The sequence below is a fragment of the Schistocerca nitens genome, chromosome 4, assembly GCF_023898315.1.
Source record: "Schistocerca nitens isolate TAMUIC-IGC-003100 chromosome 4, iqSchNite1.1, whole genome shotgun sequence".
Classification (NCBI taxonomy): domain Eukaryota; kingdom Metazoa; phylum Arthropoda; class Insecta; order Orthoptera; family Acrididae; genus Schistocerca; species Schistocerca nitens.
In genome coordinates this window covers 204,750,348-204,764,882 of record NC_064617.1, presented here as the reverse complement: position 1 = coordinate 204,764,882, position 14,535 = coordinate 204,750,348, and the positions used below count along the sequence as shown (strand labels likewise).

General features: G+C 38.9%; 1 protein-coding gene across 1 annotated transcript in view; it reads left to right on the top strand.

The window, feature by feature from the left end:
- The window catches only part of LOC126252818 (uncharacterized), a 75,911-nt gene that overhangs the window by 46,839 nt on the left and 14,537 nt on the right, over positions 1-14,535 (top strand). The window contains exon 3 of the mRNA XM_049953760.1: positions 2,911-3,032. Coding sequence (XP_049809717.1) covers positions 2,911-3,032 — 122 coding nt within the window. The remainder of the gene's footprint in view (positions 1-2,910; positions 3,033-14,535) is intronic.

Below are 14,535 nucleotides of genomic sequence, written 5' to 3'. Positions count from 1 at the left end.
CTCATTCACCTGAAAATCATAAACGCATGACAGAACATGAACGATGTTGCATGTTTTGATACCCTCCGTATTACGAAGCCGTTTTTAAACTTACGTCTCCTGGTATGTCGTTCTTAAGCCTGGCTACCAGTTCTCTGCGTGCAACGCCTTAAATACTTTATGACATACAGAATAGAAAGGTATCCTCCAATAGAGGAGCTAGTCGTAGCTGTCATTGTACACGGATTATTTCATCAGGTGCGGCTGCATGCGGCCAGGGGGCAGTGCGTTCGCTTTCCCCCCTCCACACGGGCTCCGAGCTGCTGCAGTGAGTGCTCAGCCTGCATTAGAGTGTAGCAGTCACAATTTCAATTTATATATGTCCAAAAGAACAAACCCTGTGATGTCACCACAACAGCAACTAACAATTTCAATTTATATATGTCCAAAAGAACAAACCCTGTGATGTCACCACAGACACCATTCATGATCCTGCAGCTGTTCAAATACATGTTGAAATGATAAGAAATTGTTTCTGAGTCGGCTGTAAGTAGGCATTGGAATAATTTCAATGTATGCCAGACCTGGGCTTGAACCTGGATTTCCTGCTTCTCACAAACCAATGTCTTGACCACCTTGGCTATCTAGATATGATTCCCATCCAGCCTTATTCTCATCTTGTTGCAAACTACTGATGAATTTCAAATTAGACCCAATAACTTGCAATGATTTAGCTTTAACACCAGTAGTCAATGTTATCTGAGTAAGATGGTCAAATGTTAAAAATAAAATATATTGTCCAGTTAGATAGACATCAAAAAAGAAAAGAAGTACTGTCTGCAATACAATAACTCAATAATAGTGGCTACAGAGAAATCATGGGAAGAATACTTGTGAGAAATTACAGAGTAGACAGTATAGATGGTAAATTTAACTCTTTCTTAAATGTATTCCCACAACACTTTGAGTTTTGTTTACTCACAAAACAAACAAAGCTAAAGCAAACAGAAACAAGTATAAGAGGTGGATAACTCTTGGGGTTAAACTGTATTGTGGTAGGAAAAGAGAGCTCTACATAATTTAGACAATGAACAGGGATCATGAGTAGAAACTCTGTTACCATCACTATTGTAAAGTTGTCTAGTGTATTATTAAAAAGTATAACATGATATAGGTTTAAAAAATAACATACATCAAGAGTAAGGCAAAAGCAATTTGATATGTTATTAAACAAGAATTGTTATTCAGATTAAATGGAGGACCCCAAAAATAGCTTTTGCAGGAACTTTCTAATCCGCAGCTGCCAATTTCAATAATTAGCCTACTCCACACAGTGGGAGAAAATTTTTATGCCCTAATAAATAACCAAATAACTTTACAGATTCCTTAGATTTACTTGAGTAGAGACACTGAATGACTACACCACTAACAGATATCAATTGCGGAATTCATCAGGCACTAAAATGTATTAATTTTGCTGGCTATGATGGTATCAGTGATAGTTCAGTGAAAATGTTATGGTGTTAAGGGCAACCATCTTGCATAGGTGGAGTCTTACCTTCATAATAGTGAGCAAGAGGGACTCATTGACACCTGTGTCATATGCTTGAAACTAACTTCAGAAAGGGGAACATAAATTTCGGGGTGCCACACATGCTCACTCTTGCTCTTAACTTAAATAAATTATCTTTGAATGACTATAGATTGGTGTTCAAAAACTGTAATTTTTGGACAATGACAAAAGCATACTATCATGAGTTCAAACTCAACCTCAGATGATAGCTGAACATGTCTAAACATGGTTCACAGCTAACAGTTCAAGTCATAATCTCACAAAGACTTATGTCATGCTATTTTAAAAAAGCAAAACTGACCTTTTGTCAGTAGAAAATGACATTAATTGCCATACCCTAAATGAAACACCCTGTGTAAAATTAATTTTGTCCAATCAGATAACAAATTGGAGTCAACTTACAGGCAAACTAATGAAGAAGCTCAAATCAGGATGTTTTCCCCTTAGAAGCTTCTCTCATTGTGTTGGCCTTAAGATAAGAATGTTTGCTACTTTTGCTAATTTTCTGTTGCTATTTGTCTTATAGGATTATCTTTTGAGGTACTAACCTAAAGTAAACAAAGTGTTTATTCTGCAGAACCAAGCAGTAGGAATTTTGTGTTAGTTAGATAATAACACATTTTGCAGAGCTCTGTTCAAGGACCTTGAAATTCTTACATTCTCTTCTTACACTTCTTAATGCTTTCTGTCATTGGCAATGAAATCAGTTTCAACTGAGCACAATCACAGTACAAGACAAAAAATAATTTTTGTGTACACTTTACATCCTTATCTAGGTTCGGAAGTGAATTACTTAATGGTTGAAAGACTTTCAAGAGCTCCCATCTAACACAAAACAAGAAATTGGAATTCTTACCAGGTCAAAAGAAAATTGAAAACATATATCAATAACAGTAATGTACTGTAAACAGAACTGTGTATTTACAGCTGTAGGTAACTGTTTTATATGGAAAATATCAAAGTAAATAAAAATTTAAGCTACCACTGAGAGATAACAGTGCTCTCTGGTATAACTAAGGAGGCAGTGGATTTGTTTCTAATTTACTTGATTAAATTTAGCTGGTGGAAGAATGAATAGCATATTATAAACAGAACTCTGTATTTACAGCTGTGGGTAACTGTTTTCCTTGAAAAATATCAATGTAAATAAAAATTTAAGCTATCGTTAAGAGATAACAGCAGCTATTTGTATAAAATGAGGAAACAGCAGATTTGTTTCTAATTTTCTTGATTAAACTTAGCTGGTGTGAGAATGAATACCATTCGGTGGTAAAGTGCTTGTTTATTGTTAACCTGTCTTTTGTTACTGTATACTTTGATTCATTTCACATCCTTGAAAGTTCTCCTTATTGTTGTAGGTATGCCATGGGGTGGAAACCATAAAGTCCCTCCAAGAGATCCAATGGATGTACTGAAGTCTTGCATTCTCTACAAACAGATGAAGGCAGAAGAGAGACGGCAGCAATACATTGAACAAAAGGTCAGTGCAGTAGCTTAGGACAACCTCTCATGCAGAACCTGTTAAATAATAGGTTTTACCTACACCATGAAAAACTCTTAAACCAGTGAAATAGTTTGTGTTGCTGGGTAAATGTTTTTCAGTGTTTAATGTGGTTAAAAATAATTTTGGTGTTTTTTGTTTATTTACATCTATAACAACAAAGTAATCTGCCAAACTTGTTAAACAATGCATTAATGTTTCCTCAACAAATAAGAGATAAAATTAAAATTTTTCTATGTGCCTAACTTTGCTGTAGGGTGTCATGTTTGGATAATATACAAGAACAGGACTGCTCATATGAGGGTGTAAACAACACATTTGAAGATATATTGATTGAATTACAGACTTTGCATAGTGCTTGCTTGCATTGCGGAAAAAAATGCCACTTGTTGAGCCCCTGTGTAACTGCTTCTCAAGGAATCAAATTGCCCATCCTTCATCTGTGGTCACTGTGGTGGTATATTTATCTGCTATCATATCAAGTTTTAGAGGCATTCAATGTGACCAAATTATCAATATTCATGCATTAAGTGCAATCAGGATAACTGCCATTATATCTAGTGTCATATTTGCCAAGTGAGGTGGCACATTGGTTAGTGCACTGGACTCGCATTTGGGAGAATGATGGTTCAAACACACATCTGGCAATCTGGATTAGGTTTTCTGTGATTAGCTCCAGGCACATTCTGGGATGGTTTCTTTGGAAGGGTATGGCCAATATCATCCCCTAACCCTGACACAATCCAAGCTTGTGCTCCGTGTCTGATGGTCTTGATTTCTATGGGACATTAAATACTAAGCTTCCTTTCTCTTCACTTATAGGATTCAGAGGGAAATTTTATCTGCTAAACATGGGAGTAATTGGGTCAGGAGGGCATCAAAGAGAATTATTACCTATGAACACCAACACTAAGGTGAATGCTCAAGTTAATATGTGTCTGGAGAACATAGTGCCAATGCAATCACTGAACTGGAAACTAGATACAAAATACATTCATGAAGAATTTGTTTTACTAAATTAACTGTAAACAAAGTGAATACAAAGAACAATATGAGCTGCACCAAACCTGCACCTCAAAGTAATGGAAGCATTTAACATGATCTACAGACTCTACCATATCCCTATTTCTTACCAAAGGCTGTATTAATATTATGAGGACCTCAAAGAAATGTACTGTCCAGACTATTTTCTTCCAGCTGCTAAGCATGTTGACAGTTCCTTATTGCTCTTGGCTATTTTCAATAGGTCATACGGTTATGCATTAAGAAAGATAACTGTCGAGGCTCATGAACCTGTACCAACATCATTTAGTGGTGCAGGCATTATTCCCAGTAGGGTATGCGCCTCACTCACAAAATTATAAATGTTGAAGCTTAGTCTGATGAGTGTGAGGATGAAATAAAAGAACTTTATTGATCTCAATACTCACTGGATCTCAGTATTTCTGTGAGCAGTCCATTGTCCAATGTGGTAAAGCTGTTATAGTCACTGACTGGAGACAACATTTCGATTACTGTTTCCTGCAATTATTTATCATTTAAAATTTGTGATTTCTGAAACACTGTGGAAATTTCTTATTTATGTAGAACATTGTAATGTGGTAGAACATTCTATGTATGGATAAATAGGAACTTGCTCTGGAGACCCCAGCTGCAGCTCTACTTTTGTGTATGCTCAACAAACATGTGAAGTGTTAGTTGTTGTTGATGATCCTGCTCTTATAACTGGCATTTGATTCCACATTCTGGTTTGGAGGAGATACCAGGTGTCTTGGATATCAACATCCCAGTGGCTACAATAAGGTAGTGCAAAAGACATGGCCTTCCCAAGGAGGAATCTGAGTACAACAGTACATTCTTCCAATAGTCAGCACTGTTTAGGTGCTGATGTATACAAAACATTGGCGAGTCAGATGCACGTCAGACATCCAACAGTGCTTTCAGAAGATGTTGTCCAGGTCCTAAGAAATGGTTAAAGAGAGGGGTATCAGCATATTACTACACACAACATGTGAGATGACATATGTTTTATCAGTTTCTATTTTTATTTTTGTGGTATAGCCCAGCCATGATTTCAGAACAGCAAGGAAAAGTTCAAGAAATTGGACAAGTTTTGGACAGAAATCAGTAAAACATTTAGTGATAATCAGCAGCAGGTCTGCATAGTTAAACAACAACTGAAGAACATTGTTCAAAGATGGAGGAGATGGGGTGGGGGGCTACACGATCATATATACAGTGTGTTCTGGTGCTGTGTCACACAGGACAGTGAATCCAAATATAATAGAAACTAACAAAATTTCATATTTAATGAAGAGCATGGCACTGCACCATTGTCAAATACTCATTCTGCAGGATGACACCACAACAGAGATATTCATCAAGTGGTGGCTGTACATTGGCACAATGCACCAGAAAGAGTATATGGAAATACTGTAAGTGGATTTCCAAATGTTGTACTGATGGGCTGTGTTGAAGGTAATCAAAAATTTGCATAAATAATATGACAAATAGTAAAACAAGAGACACAAGGGTTCATGGCATTGACTAATGTCAATCCCAGATGGCGAAAAGCAGCAGCACTGATTTTTAAATCAATCCAGGAGGAGGCAACATCACTGATTCAGAAAGAAATTCATTGGCATCAGTATCTTCAAAGCAGACCAACATTGAGGAATGGAGCCAGGAATCACAGACTTATGCCACAACCATCAGACATTATCCAAGGTTCTCAGTGGTGCAGATAGAATGAGCTTCTTTGCTAATTTGATTCATGCAGTCAGGAACTGCAGACTTAATGCCACAAACCACCAGACAATGTACAAGATTATCAATGATACAGATCCAACTAGCTGCCTTCCAATTTGATTTCCATGCAGAAAAATGAACATTTGGAGAACAGAGGACAACATACTGATACATTTTCTTTGTGGCCACCCAGGGCATGTTGTATGCTACTCTAAAGAACAAAGAAGAATGTTTAATTATTATATTCATCCCTGATAACTGCAGACGACTACAACTGACCTGTTGGACAAAGCCCATTGCCATATCCTGCTTGAGGTTGCTCTCCAACGCATCACAGTTATTTCTTGTCACACTACAGAGAAGCCAGTCGTTCACCCAGCGGCCAAAATCAGGAAAACTAAATGAGGGAACTATTTATAGTAGTGATGCTGCCTCAGATAAAAGTTCTTCATGGTCAACAGCTGCCAAGATGTCATGAAATCATTTCAATGTCATCATTAATAATCCACCTGTCCAGGCACTAATCAATTTTGGGACATTATTTTCTATAATACTGGATGCTCATCACTGAAAAACATTTTGTCCTGAATTTCAAGCACCATTGAGTTAAAAGGAGCAAATGGAAAATACATCCAACTGACAGGAAACTGTGTTGTGAGAATAACTATCAGTGACAGTGAGAGCCCATTTAATTTGTCACTTTATAAGGATACAGACAAAATGTTATCCTTGGATAGGACAGCCTGCATGCATCACAAGCATTCATAGAATGTGAATGATTGTAGCTTCAGTTTGATGAAGCCTCGACAAGTCCATGCAACAATTGTTGTTCTGGGACATTGTCTATAACCCAAGACACAATCATCCCACTGTCATCAGGGAGATGAGTTCCAGTCAACAATTTGGATGCTCAGTCTAACTGTGAAGCTCTAGCTGAGTACAAAAATGTACTGTCTCACAAAAGAAATCTCCAAGCCAGTGACAGTCATAATCGTCACAAGAGGACAAAGAGAGCTCAGCCATGAATAATTACAATGCATTACATCACTTTACATTTTTATTGGTTCTTTTGATCATTTGTTGTACAAGGTATACAATATGATATTGGACAAGTAATTGTGATTTACAATACATATATTTACATTGATTTAGGTTTAATATTATCACAAAATCTTTGAAAATGCTGCTGCTATGCAGATTTGAAATTTTATGGAGAAATATGATATTACACTCCTGGAAATTGAAATAAGAACACCGTGAATTCATTGTCCCAGGAAGGGGAAACTTTATTGACACATTCCTGGGGTCAGATACATCACATGATCACACTGACAGAACCACAGGCACATAGACACAGGCAACAGAGCATGCACAATGTCGGCACTAGTACAGTGTATATCCACCTTTCACAGCAATGCAGGCTGCTATTCTCCCATGGAGACGATCGTAGAGATGCTGGATGTAGTCCTGTGGAACGGCTTGCCATGCCATTTCCACCTGGCGCCTCAGTTGGACCAGCGTTCGTGCTGGACGTGCAGACCACGTGAGACGACGCTTCATCCAGTCCCAAACATGCTCAATGGGGGGACAGATCCGGAGATCTTGCTGGCCAGGGTAGTTGACTTACACCTTCTAGAGCACGTTGGGTGGCATGGGATACATGCGGACGTGCATTGTCCTGTTGGAACAGCAAGTTCCCTTGCCGGTCTAGGAATGGTAGAACGATGGGTTCGATGACGGTTTGGATGTACCGTGCACTATTCAGTGTCCCCTCGACGATCACCACTGGTGTACGGCCAGTGTAGGAGATCGCTCCCCACACCATGATGCCGGGTGTTGGCCCTGTGTGCCTCGGTCGTATGCAGTCCTGATTGTGGCGCTCACCTGCACGGCGCCAAACATGCATACGACCATCATTGGCACCAAGGCAGAAGCGACTCTCATCGCTGAAGACGACACGTCTCCATTCATCCCTCCATTCACGCCTGTCGCGACACCACTGGAGGCGGGCTGCACGATGTTGGGGCGTGAGCGGAAGACGGCCTAACGGTGTGTGGGACCGTAGCCCAGCTTCATGGAGACGGTTGCGAATGGTCCTCGCCGATACCCCAGGAGCAACAGTGTCCCTAATTTGCTGGGAAGTGGCGGTCCGGTCCCCTACGGCACTGCGTAGGATCCTACGGTCTTGGCATGCATCCGTGCGTCGCTGCGGTCCGGTCCCAGGTCGACGGGCACGTGCACCTTCCGCCGACCACTGGCAACAACATCGATGTACTGTGGAGACCTCACGCCCCACGTGTTGAGCAATTCGGCGGTACGTCCACCCGGCCTCCCGCATGCCCACTATATGCCCTCGCTCAAAGTCTGTCAACTGCACATACGGTTCACGTCCACGCTGTCGCGGCATGCTACCAGTGTTAAAGACTGCGATGGAGCTCCGTATGCCACGGCAAACTGGCTGACACTGACGGCGGCGGTGCACAAATGCTGCGCAGCTAGCGCCATTCGACGGCCAACACCGCGGTTCCTGGTGTGTCCGCTGTGCCGTGCGTGTGATCATTGCTTGTACAGCCCTCTCGCAGTGTCCGGAGCAAGTATGGTGGGTCTGACACACCGGTGTCAATGTGTTCTTTTTCCATTTCCAGGAGTGTATTACAGAAAACCAAATTGGTTTCCAGCGTGGCAGAAGTACTATTGATGCAATTAACAAGTTTATTGACAAGATCAGCACATCATTAGACAACCATAATAAAGTTGCAGGAATCTTTTGTGATCTCACAAACGCCTTTGACTCTGTAAATCATGCACTGCTCATCTATAAGCTTGACAGGTATGGAATCAAGGGTAATGTTCTAAATTGGCTTACTTTATACTTATCAAATAGGAAACAAAGAGTGATTGTCTCATCAAATGCAGCAAATTACTATTCAAAATGGAAAACAGTAGCCCAAGGTGTCCCTCAAGGCTCGATTCTAGGACCTATTTTGTTTTTTGTTAATGACTTATTGAACAATATAAATGCTCCATCGATTTTATTTGCAGATGACACATATGTATTAATTGAAAACCAGGAGCCAGGAAACATCCCTCTCTACATAACAAACACAATGAACAAACTAGAAACATGGTTCCAACTGAATGGATTAAGATTTAACATCCCCAAAACCCTCATGGTCCAATTCAGAACAAAACAGTCAAAGCCCCAAGAAATTAAAATAACTCATAAAAATCAGGATATAGAAGAAGTGGATTCTGTGAAAATTTTAGGGTTAAACCTAGATAAAAAAATTTTGTGGAATAAACATGTGGACTACCTGTTAAACAAATTACGTAGCTTTGCATTTGCTATGCAAATATTAGCTGGTGCAACAGACATAAATACAAGGATAATTGCGTACCACAGCTACTTTCAATCAGTTGTAAGGTATGGTATTATTTTTTTTGGGAAATTGAAGCAATATATTGTGCATACTAAAGTTACAGAAAAGAATAATAAGGAACATGTGTACTGCCCATACAAGGAACTCATGTCGCCCACTATTTCAAAAACAACAGTTATTAACAGTTCCCTCCTTATACATCTATGATGTTATCATCTTTCTATACTGCAGTTTTGAGTTATTCAAGAAAAACTGTTTCAGTCACACATATAACACGAGAAACAAAGACAATTTTGTGCTTCCCACTCATCGCTTAAACCTCCTCAGTATATGCCAATGAAAATTCATAACGAGCTAAAAGGAAAGAATGTTCTGAGTATGAACCTAGAGACACTGAAAACAAAGCTATATGATATACTTGTCAAACGCTGCTACTACACTGTTGGGGAGTTCATGAAGGATGAACTGAACATTTGAGCAGGATAAATTTACATATAGTCTTGTGTGTAAGTGTAGCTGTCCTTCACAAAAGGGAGGAAAGAAAAATAAAAGTTTATATTAATGTTAAAATTCTTTGTACCAATTAGGCCTAAGTTGTGTTATCAATTTTTTGACATGTCTCTTGTACACTAATCATATGATTAGAAATTGTATATTATGAGATGAATGAAACACTATTCACTATTCACTATTCACTAAAGGTTCAGCTTTCATAGATTATATTTTAACCCAAGTAACTAATTTTTTTTCAATAAATTTTTATGTTTCAAGATATTCATCTATACTATAATAACATTTTTGCAATAAATATTTATGGACAGCATTTTTAAATTTTGAAATGTCTTTTATTGTTTTACTGTTTGTAGGTTGCTTATTGTATAGTCTGTTTCCTGTTTGCAGTGGTCCATTCTGTTTTAGCGTTGTGTGTGCATTTTGAACATTAATGTCTTGCTTTCTCCTTGTGTTATGCAGGTGGATACTCTGGTTAGTTCACACAAGATTGTTGCTATTTTCTAAGATTTTCCTTACAAATATGATTACTTGTAAAATGTACAGACATGATAGTGGAAGGATATGTAGTTCCTTGAATAAGGGCTTGCATGAGCTTCTTGATGCAGCATTTTCTATGGCTCTTACAATTCTCTTTTGGCATATAAAACAACTTTTGCTAGCAGATGTGTTTCCCCAAAAGATTATGCCATATCACAGTAAGGAGTCTGCCTGGGTGAAGTATACATCTTTTAGTGTGTCTTTCAATGTGCAATCAGAAAGAATTTTGATAGTATAGCAAATGGTATTTAATTTATTTGTAATTTATATATTCAGGGTATGTGGATAGGGACAGGCAGACCAGTTCAAGAACAGTCAGCTCACCTACTCCAATGGAAAATCATGCACCATGGTAATGGTTTTCATTGAAGGAATTGACTGTCCAGGTGCTAGAAATCCCAATTGACATAGGAAAAATGTCAGTGATTTTTGGGCATTTTATGTCAATTTTTAGACACATTCAGTGCTTGAGTGGAGACAAGGCAGACCATATGCCCCAATGTGAAACAAAATATTAACACCCCCCCTCCCCCCCCCCCCCTTTCCCTGTGGCCAAGAAGGAAAAAAAAAAGTAATCAGACAGCCCTCATACAGTGTATCTCCATCTGAAAGGTGGATAATTCAGAAGGAAGTGGTGAAGATGCTACAAGACAACATCATAACATATATCCTACATAGTTCTTCATCCTCCCCTTTGGTCCTTACGAAGAAGAAACATGACACATGGCATGTCTGCAACAATTACCAGAAGCTGAAGAAAATCATCAAAAAGGGTGTATACCCACTGTTACTAACTGATGCCACCTTGTACTGTCTATGTGGATCAGAGTACTTTTCTACTATGGATAAGCAGATTGGCTACTTACAGACTGAGGCTGACAGGAAAAATACTGTTTTCACGACACTTAGTGGCCTCCTTACTCAAAATTAAGCTGTTCAGCCAGTGCAATATTCCAGCTATCTTTTAATACATGATGGACAATGTGCTTCAACATCATAAATGGATAATGTGTCTTTGCTACCTGGCTGGCATAGTTGCATTTTAAAAGACATTTGAATATTTTTAAGCCACTTGACAACTGTGCTGCAGTATGTCCATGGTGAATCCAAGAAAGTGTTTCTTCATTGCTCAAGACATTAAATTTTGCCCGTAATTAACAGAAATGGATCCATCCTGATCCATAAATAGTACAAGGCAGAACAAATTTTCCAACTCCTCAGAACATTTGTGATATCTTCCTCACAATGTATGCCTACTTCAGAAAGGAGTTCAGTTACAAGGAACAGCTATAATAAGAACTGTGACAGGGAGATGCCAAATTTTTTTGGAGTGAAAAAGCAAGAAAGATGTTTCTGTAACCTGGGATTTTTTTATGAGAATGCTGAGAATAAAGTACACAGTGATGCTAGTGGTCATGTAATAAGTGCAGTTATAGTGCAAATCCAGGGAGGTGCTGAAAGAATAATGGTTTATTCCTCTAGAGTACCTTCTGAGTTCAACAAGTATTACTCTACAACTTAAAAAGGAGTGCACTGCAGTTGTATGAGCAATCAGTAAATTCTGATCTTACTTATATGGCAGACCATTCAGTGTAATGATATACTGTCATTTTTTGTGTTGCCTGATGTGTCAGAAGAAACTATCGGGAAGATTGGCTAGATGGGCACTGAAGTTTCAAAATATGATATTGCATTAATGTACAAAAATGGCTGCAAACACAAGAATGCTGATTGGTTGCTGCTCATTCCAGCTGATGTGTAGCCAAAGACACTGAAGTATTTTCACATTGCTCCAACATCAGGAAATCACAAATTTGCAAAGACCACTGACAGATTTAGAAGCAGGTATCATAGTTCAGCTCTCTACTGATGTGTCAGATAAAAAATCTATTAGCCATTGTAGGGAACTGCAGTGAAAGAAGCATGTGTCTCGCTCACTCCCATGAAATCTGGAACTAATTCCTCCTGAAGTTCCTCCATTGCACCAGATTGGAACTGACCTCTTGAGGAATTTTCCCAAGTTGACAAATGATAATAAATGGGTAGCAGTGTCTACTGCAGAAATTGCCATATTTCTGGTTCGAGATGTAATTTTTAAATGTGGAGCACTAAGTGTAATTACATGATCACAAGAAAGTGTTTCAGTCAAAAACTGAGGTCAGAAGTAATTCCATGTTGCAACATTGTCCGCAAGATTACAACAGTCTACCAACTGCAGGCAGTTCTAATGGGACATTTTAAAAAGACATTGGTTGATTCAGTCTCAATGTACACAGCTTGCTATTAAAGCTACAACACCAGGAAGGATAGTAAATAATGAATTTTTAATTGTTGTGTGTACTGTATCCTACAACGAATCCATGGTTAAGTGTGTACATGATTTGAGGGTATACTAGGAGCAAAATTTAGTAAACAGGGCTGGTAACAACAATGGCTCTGAACTGGATGGACACTGAGTCAAAATGAACTTGTGCATTAGATAAGGGTTGCTTCAACTCCATGCTAGAGTTCATCAATCATAGGTGGCTGGCTAATGGCAGAATGTGTTTTTTGGCAGCCAATGACCAGGTGTTTTCAGTGGGTGAGTGACCCAGAGAACATGCTAGCCCAAGCAACAGTTTGATGCATTCTGTATTGACATAGATCAGGACAGCTTGAACAACATGAGGCCTTGCATTATCTTATTGAAAGATAACAAAATGGGGATGTCAAAGGCAGGGCATGGCCACCAGTATGAACAGTTCAGAAATTTGATGGCTACTCTCCATGCTACTGGCTATGTTAACCACAGGTGACAGCATTGTATACACAATTTCACCACATACCATCACATCAGATGCTGGTCCTATATGACAATGATGGCAACATTCATTCCCCTTGGAGCCTTCACACATTGATACATCCATCATGATGCTGTAGACAAAACCTAGTCTTATCCAAAAAGATGACATTGTGTCCAGTGTTGTTGTTGAATACAACACTGTTGGCATACCCCTCTCTGCTGCCACATCAAGGGAAGTCACAACAGTGGGTAACTGATAAACTTTATTGTCAAGTATGGTGCTGCTCATAAGTTTTACTTTTGTGTTGTGGTTACTTGACGATGTTATTAGGTTTTAATGATGACATCAAAGGAAAAAGTACTGAGATCATAGTAAGAAATCCAGTCTGGCAATGCCTACACAAATAGCAGTTTTGAACTGCCAATTGAGATCAAAAAGGAAAGAAAAATAAAATGCAAGTAGAACATTGGTTTTCAGATGTGCTCAAGCATACTTCAATTGATTTGTTTTGAGAACTAAGATGATTACTTACATAGATTATATACATTACACAGGCAGATTGAAAACCAAGGAATGTTAAGAACAGTAGGAAAATATGTTTGCTTAGCATGAGTGACAGAACACAAACTGCAGAATATCTCAGTAGTCATCAACCAATATTCAGTGCTGATGGCAAAGATGTGGAGCACACATGAATAATATTGAAAATACACTCAATATGCCTTAGTCAAGTATGTTATGAGCAAGCTCTTAAGGGATAGGAAGGAGCCATTGTGATCTAATGGACTGCCACATAAACAAAGAAAGCTTCATCACAAATTAAAGAGCAGCGGACACCTAGCAGACAAACAAAAGCTGAATGAAGCAAAAATGAGTGTAAGGAGATCAATAAGAGAGGTGTTCAATGACTTTGAAATAAGTCACCCAATCTGATTGATAATCCTAAGAGGTTTTCGTCTTATGTAAAATCGAAAAGTGGGTCAAAATTATCTGTTCAGCCACTCAGTGACCATACTGGCACCAAAACAGAAGATAACAGAGAGAAGGGGGAAATACTGAATTCGGTCTTCTGTGGAGAATCATAATTCAGTCCCTCCTTTCAATCATCACCATTGTTGCTGTTGTCTTCAGTCCAGAGACTGGTTTGATGGAGTTCTCCATGCTACTCTATCATGCGGAAGCCTCTTCATTCCCAAGTAACTACTGCAACCTACATCCTTCTGAATCTGCTTAGTGTATTCATCTCTTGGCCTCCCTCTATGATTTGGTGATCCCTTGATGCCCCGCAACATGTCCTAAGAACTGATCCCTTCTTGTAGTCAGGTTGTGCCACAAATTCCTCTTCTCCTCAGTTCTGTTCAGTACCTCCTCATTAGTTATGTGATCTACCCATATAATCTACAGCATTCTCCTGTAGCACCACATTTCGAAAGCTTCTATTCTCTTCTTATCTAAACTATTTATCATCCATGTTTCCCTCCCATACTCTGTGAACATAAAAATGGCAGATATTGAGATAAT